This window comes from Mastomys coucha, unplaced genomic scaffold, assembly GCF_008632895.1.
Source record: "Mastomys coucha isolate ucsf_1 unplaced genomic scaffold, UCSF_Mcou_1 pScaffold23, whole genome shotgun sequence".
NCBI classification, from domain to species: domain Eukaryota; kingdom Metazoa; phylum Chordata; class Mammalia; order Rodentia; family Muridae; genus Mastomys; species Mastomys coucha.
The window spans coordinates 39,627,405-39,641,511 of record NW_022196906.1 but is presented as its reverse complement, the minus strand read 5'-3'; the positions used below and the strand labels follow the sequence as shown (position 1 = coordinate 39,641,511).

Here is a 14,107-nt window from a genome sequence, read left to right as displayed (position 1 = left end):
AGATACTGTCACTATGCTATCACTACAGGTCCACCGAGTTGCTGAGCCTGAATGCATCAGATTCAATTCATTAGGAGCGATCGCTCCCTGAATGGGGCTGAATAATTGATGAGCAGAGAGCAGCTTTCAGGATGTTCCGAGTACTCTGAGGCTTGCTGGAGCCCTGTTATTATTATTTTTTTCTTTTAGCTGACAAACCCGGCCAAATGCTTGCTGGAGCATTGGGCACAGGGAGCAGAGCAGAGGTTAGATGTTTTAATATGTGATGTTTACACTGTACGCTCTCGGCCCATTGCTTGTAACCGAAATGGATACAGGCTTTTGTGAAGGCCAGTGGGGTGGAAGCAGGGCAGGCAGGGTTATGGCTCATCATTACCAAGTCCATTTGCCCAGGTGTGGAAGGGAGATGGGGCCTGGCGTGTGGGCCCATGGGTTTCCCGGAAAGGGCACAAGGTAGGGAGCTCTCTGTCACTGCCACAGCCTAAAGCAGGGAGGTGGTACTGCCATGTGTATCTCAGCTCTCTTTCTCAGGCCTGAGATGGCCATGAAGTCCTCAGTTCTTGGAGCTCACGGTGTGACTTCTCGTAAGTTACTCCAACCCAGACTAGTGCCACAGATTCAGTTCAATAAACATGTGCCGTCTGGCACTGTGACAGGTGGCAGGTTGGGTACACAGGATGCATGTGACTCAGCCCCCAAGGACTGCTCAGGATGAGCCAGATGACAGGAAGGTAAGAAGCACAGGGGGGAGGGCTTCCTCCACCTTCCGCTGCGACTTCCCTGTCTTCCCATCCTGGGGTCATTGTCATAGCTCATTGATACAGCATGTGTCCCCCAAACACTTTCTTTCCTGGACCCTCCTTCCTTGTATATGCAATGTTACTTCCAGAGTCAAAGCAGGGGAGACTCTGGTCTGAGGCCCTCAAGGGCACCCCAGGTGTCGAGGCCTTTGTTAGCCTGAACCTGTGCTCTTATTTTCTTTCCACAGACCTTGACTTCTGCCTCACTTTCCCTTCCTGGATAGTTCCCCCAAGCCCCTCTACAGGATAAGGGGAAGAGGTCTTTCCAGTCTCCCACCTCGTTTCTCTGGAGGATAGATGGCCTCAGGAGGACAGCCACCAGGTGACAGGGGTCCCTCCTGGGTCTCAAGAGCACTGTCTCTCTTCTGCTATCCTCCAGGCACCACAGGTTGCCTCTTCATTCATGATGTGGAAGCTGGAGCTGATGTTTGTCTCCTGGCCTGCACCCTTCTCTAATATTTACTGGTCTGGCCTGGCAGAATCTGCTTCCCCATCCTGTTCCTAGAACCCACAGGACTCGCATCCCAGGCACTCTCTAGATAACCCTTATTTATGTCTGTGGATCCCAAAGAATGTATTTGAGCAATTCATAACTTACACTGTCTCAGAGCCATGGCGGGCAGAGTTTAGCGACTCACAGGTCTACTGAATTGTTCCTTTAGAACCAGCCTACTTGTAGACTCAGGAGATACCCACTGAGAAGGTAACATAGCCACCTAGAACCCACCCTGACCTCTGCTGTAGCACCCCCCACCCCAGTGAGCAGGAAAGCTATGGTGCATCAGTAACTGAGCTCCAGGCCTCAGAGAGCGAGCAGATGATCTCTTTCCTGTGACTCCACAGAAACTGGGATGTGCACTTTGTACCCAGGATGGAGCTGGAGTGGTTAGTGTGTGCTTCCTCTGCCCTGGCCTTCAGCTGCTGCTCTCCAATGTGGCCCTGCTGAATATCTAGCATGGCCCTGCTGAGTATCTGGTGGCTTCTTCCTGACATCAGTGGTCCAGTATAGGCCACCATCCCTGGCCTGAGCCTCCTGTCTAGAAAGCATGCTGCCTCTTTGTGTCTATAGCTGAGGCTTCGTACCACCCCCCGCCCCCCCAAGGTCAGTGTTGTTTTTCTTTTTTTCCTGGAGCTTTTAGCCTTGTGTCTAACCCAATCCCCTACTTTGTCATCTTTCTTCCAAAGGCCAGGCCCAGTCCCTCTTCCTTGGGCTTCTACACACTGAGGAGTGCCTTCTGCTGGACACCTGTGCCAGCAGCCTGGGAGGCAGGCAGGCTGCAGGTAGGGAAGGACCTACCTTTGACGGCCACATGGACGCTCTGGCTGATGGAAAGCTGGGGCTGGATCAGGACACTGCACAGGTACTCCCCCTCGTCCATGCCCTTCTGCACATCTGTCAGCTTGAGAGTCCCATTCTCAAACACCACCTGGCGGTGGTTATCTGGTAGCAGCAGGGCATCCTTGTACCACTTGATGGAGTAGTAAGGGTAGCCAATGACCCTGCAGTTGATGAGTGTGTCCCGCCCGGCGACTGCTGTGATGTTCCTCATTGCCCGGATGCTGGGGGGTCCTGGGGATTGTGGGGGAAAGAGGAGAGGAGGGGCAGGTGGCGTCATGAGCCGGTGCCACTCTGTAGTGGGGCTCTTCTCCCTTGCTGGGCCCCTGAGACTTCCCCTGGGGCAAGAGACTTTCCAGGTGAGGGCAGAGGGGGTGCTTTCTTAGCTAAGTGTAGAGGCCAGGATTGGGGTCACCCATGGGACTTCTAGAACTCACTGTTATTATTGTAAGATAGTTCTAAACAGCTGTGAGCTGCACAGGCCTCACTCAAGAATCCTGTCCCTTACAGGACTGGGGTAGGCCAATCCATAGCTGCCACGGGGAACTGCCAGATTGGGCCAGGTGGGTCCTTCTTTAGAGAGAAGCTGGGATTTAGAGGGAAGCAGGGACCTCATGCTTTTTCTCTGCTTGTTTACACTTCATCCACACTCTTCGAAGAACCTCCTGTATAGTAATATACTATTCAAAAAACACCAGGAAGGTCTTGACCATATGAGCCCACATGTTGCTTCTTCCAGTTAGGGAAATTGTACTTCAGGTACCTGAGAATGGGCTGCAAAGTGGGGTTCTGACCATAATGGCTGGGGCTTGGGAGTATCCTCCGCAGGGCTGGCTGGCAGGAGGCATCATGGGAGTGGGAAAAGGAAGCTTAGAGGCCACCATGAAGGGACAGTACTGGAAAGCGTCGTGGAAATCAGGTCCCCATTCAGAAGATCCAGGAGAGAACTAGAGAGTCTTCCGCTAGGGCCCTGGAGCTCCAGCTCAGAGAGTGACATGGGGGCTTGACCAGGTAGTGGGCTCAGACCTGACATATGGCATTGGGGAGCTGGCATGGGTGAATTTAGACAGAATCTACAACTCTATCCCCAGTCCCTGTCTCAGGGCAACTGTTAGCATTCGCGGTCCAGTGTCCATTTCTGAAACTTTCTCTGTCCTCTGGCCTTGGATTAGAGGTCACTGGTAGGGTCCAGAGAAGACCAGTCAGACCCAGAAGGCTGCAGAGCATCAGGGAGACTATTCTCAGTCTGTTAACTTGGAGAACTGAGGCCGGGTGTGGTCAATACCTTGTGGGCCCCTCTCCTATTCCTGCAGGCTGTCTATCTCTGGGAATTACCCTACTGCGGGACTCAATCTCATGCTCCTGAAGGCTTGAGCCTTGTAGTGAGGACATGATCTCAGGGCCCCTGACTGCCTACATTTCTAGGGACATTTCGGGGTTGGCTTAGTGGAGGATGCTGGGAACTCACTAGTATTAAGGTTGAGTATTATGTCCTATTTCTGTCTTTGTCCTTTCAAGACCCTGCTGGGGGCTGGCAGATGCTAGCAGGTGCATAGAGCACTGGGGCCCAGAGTGATTCGATGGGGTGGATGGGATCAGGAGGATGTGCAGACCAGATTGTGGGAGGGAAGAGGAGGCGGGGGAAGGAAAATGGGGGTGGACTGCACCAGACACACACTCACACACAAGAATGGTTGATGGGACTGTGGTGGGCAGGAAAGAGAGAGAGAGAAAGAGAAACAGAGAGAGAGAGAGAGAGAGAGAGAGAGAGAGAGAGAGAGAGAAACAGAGAGAGAGAGAGAGAGGAGAAAAGAGAGAGGCAGACCTCCACTAAAATCAAAATGACAATTACTAAGAAGCACACAAGAATGACAGTGACCACAAAGATGGCAAAGGAACTCAAAAGCCTATTCTGATATTTAAATGTGGACAGGCACCTCTTACGTTTATTCGCGCCTGATATTCAGCACTGCCCACCGAGTTCCGCGCTGTGCACCGGTACACGCCCCCATCCCGGATCTGGGGACCCGTGACGTTCATGTGGCTGATGGTGGTGCCGTCGGACATGGTGTACTGGTTGGTGCGGTGGCTTCCGTCCCGCACGACGGGCTCGTCGTCCAGGGCCCAGGTGACCGTGGGGGGCGGGGCGCCCTTGGCAGCACACATCAGTGAGAACTGCTCCCCGGGGTTGACCACCTTCTCGCTGAAGGATGAGACGATGCGGGGCGTGCCGTCTGCAGGGAGCGAGGAGCCCCCTTCAGGGTCACTGAGTCACAGAGAGACTATCCCACCAGGCCACCCACCCAGTGAGGGGGAGGAGGCAACGTGGCAGCCAGGATAAAGACAAAGGGCTGTCACGTGTGGGTAACACAAACCCATGAGGTGCAATTCCTACTGTGGAGTGTGAGGAGTCTGGCAGGTGCGGGGTCTTTTGAGCTGAGCGGGTTGCTTTATTGGTAGACAATGAAGATTTTATTTCCACTTCTTCTGGACATGGTGATGGTAAATTAATTACTGAATTCAGGATGCTCTTCTGTTCATTAATAAAGACTGCAAGGCTCAGAAGGCTTGTGTGGGTGGACTCTAGGTGCAGGTGTTGGTCTTGACCATGCCAAAGACAGGGAGTTAGCATGTTAGCCCTATTCACAGAAGATCTTAAGTGTGTGGCTTAAAAATGCAAGTTTCCCAGAGACGGTAGAGGTGATGGGAATCCGGCTCCAGCCTTAAGCCTTGGCTAACCACGTAATCTAGGAAGAGACCATTAATTAACTGCATGTCCAACCTTCCTACCACGGAATGTGGGGCAGAGTTGCCACCTGATCCTCCTCCTCACAGGATTGGTGTCAGGGATTAAAAAGACACTAAGCGTAAATATGTATGCCTATTATGTCAATTAAAAAATTATGTCTGGAGTAGTAGTGCGAGCAGGTTATTTCAGCCCTCAGGAGGCTGAGCCAAGAGGATTGTCACCAGTTCAAGGTCAGCCTGGTCTACATAGAGAGGCCTTGTCTAAAAATAAATACATAAATAAATAAACAAAAAAGAAAGACCAGATAATAAAAGTAGATGCTTGAAATAAAAATAAATAAATAAATAAACAAATAAATAGCAGGGCAGATGTCGTAGTATTGTTGATACTCTTTGATGTTACACAGCAAAATGCTGATGTTTACCAGAGATCTGGCCAGCCTGCCCAGCCCTGTCCCTACCACTGGATGGAAGAGACACTCGTCTAGAACTGGGGAGATTTTGATGCTTGCCTGAGCCTGGGAGTAGGTAGTGCCCTTTGACCTTTGGCTCCTCCTCTTTTTCCTTTCTTCCCTCTCTAGGCTGGCCCTGCCTTCCTGCTTCCCATCCCCAGGTTCATTTTCCATGTGTCTGCTCTCCAGAGCCTCTAAGGTGCCAGAATTCTACCCAAAGCAAAGGGTTGGCCCCTCCAAGTGAAAAGATGAGCTATCTAGTAGGGTGCTCCTAAGGGGGGGCCTGAGATGATGGGAATCCACCTCAAAGGAACCTGCACTGGGATGGTGTATTTGTTGGGAAGAACAGTAAGGGACGGGTTGAGGAAGCATTGAGGTTTGCTCTGCACAGCCCTGTGGGTAGAGGAAGCCACAAGGGTTCAGGTTCAATGGCTGCCCAACTACCAGGCCTCAAAGGCCTTGTAATGAGACCCCCTCATTACAGGCCTGGGCTTGGCATCTCTGTGAAAGCAGCAGTGGTGTTCCCTTATTGATGTATGGTTTTGTAGTAAAAAGGATCAGTGGGAGATGCCCAGAACCTAAGCTTGTTGGAAGGTGGAATTCCTGACAACCCTGAAAGCCCCTCTCCACTAACAAGCAAGAGGCATCCCCTCTGTGGATTCAGCCTGGTGCTGGGGTTCATGGTGGGGCAAGTGGAGTGTGAGCTTCATTGGGTTCTCATATTTTGGCTAAGCACCTTGCACTGTGCACAGCATGAACAAGCACACCCAGAAGTGCCGAAGGAGCCTGGGTAGGTGGCAGCTTTAAGAGGACAGAGAATAGGGTGGGAACAGAGACTCCCGGTTAGAGACAGTCCGTTGAGAAGAAGGGCCCAGGTTGGGAAGGATTCCAAAGTTCAGAGGTTCCTGGCATCACAGCCTCTAGACCCCAAGGAAACCCCTCTACTGAGAAAGCTCTAGTTACTGTTGAGGGCAATGGTAATATATAACGGTATTGTTAAAACCCTTGTTCACTAGCCATGCCACGAAAGCCTTGATTCTTCACCTTCAAAATAGGGGACATTAAGAAGGACCTCCACATAGGGCCCTTACAAAGCTGACACGAGGGTATGGGGCTTGCCTTCTGTGCACCGAGCACTGCACAGATACCCCCAGGCATGCACAACTCCTCTCAGGAGACTATAGACCCACTCTTCCCTGCCCTCTGCACCCTCTCACCTTCCAGCACAATGATGGCAAAGTCCTGGGCTGTCTGGGTCTTGCGGGTGGCAAAGCACTGGTAGGCTCCCGAGTGGCTCTTTTGTGCCGAGGAGATGAGCAGAGTTTCATTGCTGAGTCCTCGGATGGAGATGGCCTCGCCTGGCAGCACCAGTTCTGTGTTGCGGTACCAGCGGATGGTGAACTCTGGGGAGCCTGTGAGGGTGCAGGATAGGATGACCGTGCTCCCGATGCCCGTCTTCAGCTTCTTTGGTGTCAGGGTCACATGAAGAGGGTCTGAGTGGGGCCAGGCAGGCACAAAGGGAGGTTGGGAGGGAGGAAAAGAATAGAAAGACCTTAACCATGATGGTGTGTGGCTAGATGGACAGAGACCACAGTCCAGCTCCGGGAACACAGCAGTGTGCAATGCAGGACTAGAAAACCCCCTGCTCTAGGCCTCAGTTTATTTATGAGGCACCTGCAGGTAAGACCAGGACTTTCTGTAGGTTCTCTTATTCTGGTGGCCTCTACCTCCCTAAAGTGGGTCCCTCTACTTAAGCTGAGCTTCAAGGCTCCCTCAGTTTCCCCAGAAGCATGAGACGTTGATCTGCATGGCACCCAGAAACCAGAAGGCACACTTTCCCCCTATCAATGACCTCTCATAGCCATGCAGGCCACCAACCAGCCCCCTGCTTTCTGCTAGTCTGATGTCCTTTACATGCATCTGGGGCTCCACCAATCATCTTCTCTGCCAGAACCTAGAGGGGTGCACAGGGTTCCCAGATCCCCTGATCTTTGGTTGCCTGATCGTCAGAAAACTCTGGGTATTAGAGCTCAAAGGAGCCTTTCTGCATCATACAGATACGGGTCAGATGAAGCATCAACAGGATGGGTGGGTGGTGCAGAGATTACCTAGGGCACTTCTGTGGCATCAGCCCCTATGCCCTCACCACCTCTGTCTGCCCTCTGGGGCTCGTGAAAGGAGAGCTTTACAGGGCCTTCCTGCTTTCCATAGCTCCCAGGATCCCTGGATTCTGCTGGAAAGAGCAGGGGAGGACCAGACTCTATTCACAGCAGCTCCTGATTGCAGCTGACTTGGCTGGTCTGATGGATCAGGTCCCTTGTCAGTTATTATCCTTAAATACTTGGTCTGCCACTTAAAATGGAGACACAACCCTGCCTTGAGGTACCAACAGTATTGATTCCCTCAGCCTGGCTTAGCCTATCCCCCAAAATCCCAGAAGCTCCCCCTTTCACAGCTCCCCACAAGACTCTCATAGCCTTCTTGACTTCTGGAGAGAAGACCACCGGGCAGGAGGTCTCAGGTACTACCGATGACAACAGGTCTGTAAGACAGGGCTGGTTTCTGTAAGACCAGTGGCCTCTCTAAGCCATAACCTTCCCTCTCAGCCATTAGAAGCCTCTCTTGGGGCAGCAGGAGGCAGAAGCAGGGCCTACATGGTCCTGGTATTACATCGCACAGAGGACGAGTGAGCCTTGAGGCTCCTAGGGATGCGGAGAGAGGTTCCTGACTCACCGATGACTGTGAGGATGCCGTTGGCCTCTGCTGACCCAAAGGTGTTGGTGACCTCACAGATGTAGGTGCCGCTGTCCTCAGTGCGCAGGTCACTGATGGTCAGCCCTGTAATGCGCTTAGCCCAGCGGCTGTCAGCAGGGAGGGGTCTGCCATCTTTGAGCCAGCGGATGGCAGGGATGGGGTAGCCGGAGGCAGCACAGGGCAGCTCTACTGCATGGCCAGTCCACACTTCCTGGGAGTGGAAGCCATCTAGTATGGTGGGGATGGACTCGGCTGGGTCTGGAAAAAGAGAGGGTCAGTAGCTGAGGCTAGTCTGGGCAGAGGAAGGTAAGAGTGTGGGGAAGCAGGCCTCCCGGCAGAAGGCCTTTATCCATGCTTACAGTGAGCAGGTTCCAGGGTGGTAGCATTTCCACAGGAGTGCATGTATCCTCCATGTGTGTGCCTAGACCAGGCTGAGCCCTGAGAACCATGCTTGTGAACCAGGCTCCAAGGATGGCTGAGGACATGGAAGAGCTCAAAGTTAAAGGGACAGAAAGAATGACAAGGGAGGACATGGATGGTTTCTTCACCCTGGTCTCAGGACATGAGAGCTGTGGGTATCTGTCTGGGCCTCAGAGCAAACTAAAGATAGCCCCCAAATGGATGAACAGTTGGGGTGCCCTGCCCTTCTTTGAAGTTTTAGTTATGAGCCTTAGTAGCCTTCAATGGCTAAGCCAGCTCTTCAAGTCCTATGCCCAGCCTCCTGCTTAGGCTCAGAGTGACTGGTACATATCCCAGAGTTCAGAATAGAAAGAGAAGCCTGCACCTGGGATATGTGAGCCTAAGTGGTGAAAGACCTGGGCCCCATTAAGCTAGATGTTCGTGTCATTTATGGGAGCTCTTGTTTGTTTTCTCAGCCCTATTCTTCATAGGTAGTCCTTCCTGGCCTTCTGTCCCTTGAATCCCAGCTCTATTGTCAAGAGTCTACCAGTGTTGCTTCTCTGCATACCACACCTCCCTTTTCTCTTTTTAGACAGGGTCTCTAGTCAATGTTATATGTCAAGGGTGACCTTGAACTTAAAAAAAAAATGTAGTGTGTGCATGTCACACATATGTATATGTGTGTGCATGTGCATGTGTGTGTGTGCTTGCATACGTGTATATGTGTGTGTGCGCACTTTTGAACACGTGGGTATGCATATGCCATGGCTCCTGTGTTGAAGTTAGAGATCTACTTCCAGGAGTTGGTTCTCTCCTTCTACTGTGTGGGTCCTGGGGATCTAACTCGGGTTGTCAGGATTGGTGGCATTTATCCTCTGAGCAATCTCACTGTGCTACAATATTGAATTTCTAATTATCTTGCCTGTACCTCATGAGTCCTGGGATTACAGGCATGTGCCACCATGGCTACTTTATTTTGAGATCAAACCCAGGGCATCCTGTAAGATAAACAGATACTTTGCCAACTGAGTCACATCCCCAACTTTCCCCCAACACACCCTTCTTTTGGTTTTCTCTTCCTTTTTCTCAGCTTAGTAGCCCAAATGCTTGGCAAACCTCCTGCCTTACCCTCATGAGTGCTGGGATTCACAGGCATGTGTCACCTGATCTGGCCTCAACCCCACCTTTTATGCTGACTCCCCCACTGTTGTCTAGGACCTATCCCTGGCTGTAGCTTGTTCTATCCTCACTTCCCCAGTCCCCACAAAGGCGAGCTGGGTTACCCAGACACCCAGCCAGTCTGCTCTGCACAACCAACTCTTGCTCATTGTTCACCAGCCAGCCTCTCTCATGCACAGCCCTCCCCCTCACTGCTGCCACTCTCTCTGGACTCCCATGGAGTTTCCTTCTTTCCTTTCCCTTTCAAACAACTCCTTTCCTTTTAAAAAAAGAAAACACATAAAGTTATTGTTTTTTTTTTTTTAAACAGGTAATATATGCAGGTGCAAAGCTTCAGAAAGCCGAAGAACATAGATGGAAATGGGCCTCAGCCCCTGGCCTCAGCCCCCTGTCTTGCCCCTTGAGGCCACAACTGTGGCTACCTGTCTTTTTTAATAGCAGCTGCCGCAAGCCAGGCATCCATCTTCCCAGAGGACAGCCAGGCTTTTTGAGGCTATGTTGACCTATGATGTCCCTCCTGTGCCCAGTGTGGAGTGGGGTTCCTGGCTGTTGAACCTTCAGTTTCTGGGGAAGGAGGAGGGTGATAAGCAGGCAGTCAGAAATGAGGGTGTGCTAGCGAGCTGAGTTTGCTGGATAAACTCCACACTGCCAACTTTATAGACTATAGCTGTCTGTGACTTTAGAGAACACAGGTTACTGAAACCAGACATGTGTAGGGACCATCCCAGGATGATATGGCAGACCAGAGCTCTGACAGCAGCTTGCCCTTGTTCTTGTTCAGCACCTGGGGGCACCAGATGGAATAATCTAACACAATGAATGGAGTGGACAGGGAAGTGAGCCGGGGAGCTCTGACCCACTGCACTCTGCTTTTATCAATGGGGGCTGTCAACTCTTTGCTCTTGTCTCTTGGAGAGTAGTTAGGCCAGGAGTCTCTCCCAGAGAGGGACTTTCCAGAGGTGCTTCTCAGTGTCTACTTGTGGCTGGGACCTGGGAGGTCCGAGTGACAGATCTATCTGGTCTCTAGTCTGCTTCAAGACTTTGGGTGAGTCTCATGATCTCTCCACTGAGTGTCCTCTGCACAGTGGAGCTGGTTATGGTACCTCCATATTTTACATTACTTCCCTAGGCAACGCATGGCAGGCACAGTGCCTCACAGACACAGGAGGGGCAGATGCACCAATGATTGCCAACTGATGCTCATCCTCCCTCCCTTCCAGATTTGTTGTCCTCTCCCCTCCTCCACCCCAGTGGGAATGGTTGATTGGTTGGGATCAACAGAGCCAGTGCTAGAGAAGAATTACTCAATGTGACACTTAATTGATGCGAAATACACAAATTCCATGGCACAGGGCAGAATTTACAAGCGGAGGGGCCGCCAGGGTGGCTGAGGAGGGGCAGGGTAGTGGGGAGAGAATTAATCACGGAGGCCTAGGCGTGAAATTAAATTCCGGGGCTGGGGGTGGTAGGGAAAAGAAACCTCTTTCATTACCAGGAAGCAGAGACGTAAAGGGCTATGGCGTGTACATGTGATATCCCAGGGGACTGGGCGCTGCCAGCATAGGCACTGGGCTGGGAAAAGACAGCCCTGCCTGAGGTTGTGGGGCCCCAGGTCAGGCTGTTGGGATGTCCTGTGATGTCTGAGTTAAGGCTGGAACCAGGGCATTCAGAGTCTGCTCCTGCTTGTGTGAGGATGGGAAGCTGGTTCCGCATCCTGTCTGGTCCCTTGGTCTCTGTCTCAAGGTGAAGCCCATACTAAGTGTCTGAGATGTTGATGCTCTTAAGAGTACTTGGGGAACTCTCTAGAAAGCCCCAATGTCATATGGGGGTGGGCGTGTTATCACAGAGGATTCAGAGGAGACTTAGTCTCTTTCTGTAACTGCTCTGTTTGACTTAGAAAACAGAGAAATAAAAGTTGCTTACTTTTCTGTCCTGCCTTGGGAATGTGACAGGGACAGGAGGAGGGTGTAGGAACAACAGAGCAAAGACACAGACCTCCCTGCCAAAGCTGACTTCTGGAGGCTTCCCAGGCATCCAGTACCACTGAACTCCACATGATGTAGCCTGTGGCCTCCCAATGACTGCCCAGCTAACTGTATTTGCTGTTTAGCTAACTGCATTTGCTGTTCCCTTGGACCTCACTGGATGCTTGATAGTGCAGCTTGCAAAGGGCCTCTGGCCTTCTTGCATCATCTCCAGCCCAAGGTGTGGCCCCTCCTCATCCTCTCACCTTCATATATGGGGAGCCCTTTCAGGAGCTCATAGGCATTAGAGACACAGAATGGGTGCTTCCTGGGGACAGGCTGTGCTTAGGGGAGAGTAGGGGCAGTGAGCCTGGTGGTCGGAGCTCCCCTGATGCCTTTCCCTGCCTCCCTCTCAGATCACTTGCAGTTTTTTGCAAAGACAAGCAGCTTGCAGACAAGCTGCCTTGTCACATCGCATCACATCAGGGCCCTGCGTCACCGCACAGCCTCCCCCCCTCTCCTTGCTGTTCCCTTCCCTCCGGCATCTTCCTTCCTTTCCCGCCACTTCCCTTTGTCTTTGTATGTTTCTCTGGTCTGGGTCTAGGCCTCCTCTCCTGTCCTGGACCACTCTCTCTGGGCACAGGTCTCTCTCTCCCAGGATTGTCCAGATAACTTTGTATCTGACCTCTGTCCCTTTAGGTAGGGTTTTATCTCTGAGTCCTGAGAGGCATGGCATCTCTCTCATGGTCACCTCACCATGCCATTTACCCAACACGATGGTGTAGGACGAGAAAGAAAAGCTGGCACAGCCTCCAGCTTCCAGAATCTGTTCTTTTTTGAGGGACCTCCTGCCTAATCCTCACTCCCCACCCCCAAAGCTGTAGGTCTGGCCATCCTAGCAGAGAATGAAGGATTTGATGGAGGAGAACGGAGCAGGCCTGCAGTAGGAGCTCTCTGTGCCCCCACCCCTGCACTGTATGAGGAGCATGCAAATGAGATGCAAAACACCATGCAAACAAGGCTCTGTAATTTGGAAGCAAACCACTCCAATGAAACACACTCTGAGTTGGCTGCAGATTCACAAGTCCTACCACATGGTCTGTGCTATGGCCAAGTGTCATTGTCTCACCACAGAAGCGTGATTTCCATTGGTGCTCCCTAATGTCATAAATGTTTACTTGATGCACACTGTGTGCTACCCACAGGACCAGACATCAGAGACATGAGGGTCAGACTGTGCAGTCTGGTTTTTGCCTCTTGATTCCTGTTTTCTTAATCTTCCTTTCAACTGTGCTGGGCACATGAGATGGCTCCTGGGAGTCACCTATCGATGAAGGTTGATGTCTTTAAGCCATAGATGGCAGAAACAGACAGAGCAGCAGAGTCTTTTCCCAGAGCTTGGAGTGGGGTGTGTGATCTTGTGGCGTTAGTACCCCCAAAGTGAGTTTCTATCAGTTCATCCTCCCTTTCCGTTCTGCCTCATCTCCTCAAGGCAAGGATGTTCAAACTGCAGGTTAATGCCTCTTCCCCCACCCCCTCAGGAGGCTGTGATATCTATTCTACGGGTTGCAACCAGCATTGAGGAAAATCAAAATAGTATGGGATACGATAGAAAACACTGGGGCTGAGGATGGACAGTTGGTGGTATGCTTGCGTATGGTATGACCCCTCAACACAGCATAAATGTGAAATGATGGCACTCTTAAAACCCCACGTGCTCAGGAAGTGGGGACAGCAGGATCAGAAGTTCAAGGGTATCTCCTTACAAGTCTGAACTACATAAGACTCTGTCTCAAAAGACAAAACTAAACCAAACCCCACAAACAACAAAACCCACACGGCAGAAAGCGTCAGAATGGTGGGATGGTGATGCATGTTTACAATCCCAGGACTTGGCAAGCTGAGGCAAGAGGATCACTGCGTGTTCCAGGCTAGTGCCCCCTCTAAAAGAAAGTCCTCCAACAGAGGACATGTCAGAGCCTGTGCTGACAGTGTGGGATAATCCCAGTATGCACTGTACAGGTGCCATAAAAACATGTGTCTGTGAATGGATGTCAGAAATTTGGGACCTGCGTGTGGAGAAGGCCTTCTAAAGGGATATATAAAAGCCTTCCCCCTTTTCTGCTGGAGGGGGTATGTGGGTGATCTGCAGGCCCCCCCTTGGCTTCAGCAGAAGGGGACTGCAGCTGGGGGGACAGGTGGGTGAACTCTGCCCGGGTCTCCTGCTGGCTCGGTAGCTCAGGCATGACACTTGGCTCCTCTTGGAAATACAGAACCCGATACACACCTCACAGGGCTGTGGGAGCTGGCCAGGTGGTATGTGGAGAGCTATGTGGTACACAGCGGGCAGAACACATGCTCCATTTTTCCTCAGACACACAACCACACCCCAGTCTCCTAGGAACATTTATTATAGTCTACCTGCTCTCCAGTGCAGTGAGGCAGCCTCCAAAAAAGTATATATATATATATATA

At 51.6% G+C, this 14,107-nt stretch overlaps 1 protein-coding gene across 2 annotated transcripts in view; it reads right to left on the bottom strand.

Annotated features, from left to right (window-relative positions):
• The window catches only part of Dscaml1 (DS cell adhesion molecule like 1), a 322,519-nt gene that overhangs the window by 74,276 nt on the left and 234,136 nt on the right, over positions 1-14,107 (bottom strand). Inside the window, exons 5-8 of one of the 2 annotated variants that reach the window (XM_031345842.1) lie at positions 8,070-8,348; positions 6,554-6,829; positions 4,074-4,370; positions 2,098-2,370 (exon numbers count right to left, since the gene is read on the bottom strand). In XM_031345842.1, the coding sequence (XP_031201702.1) occupies positions 2,098-2,370; positions 4,074-4,370; positions 6,554-6,829; positions 8,070-8,348 (1,125 nt within the window). The remainder of the gene's footprint in view (positions 1-2,097; positions 2,371-4,073; positions 4,371-6,553; positions 6,830-8,069; positions 8,349-14,107) is intronic. The other variant, XM_031345843.1, reaches the window with a different exon arrangement.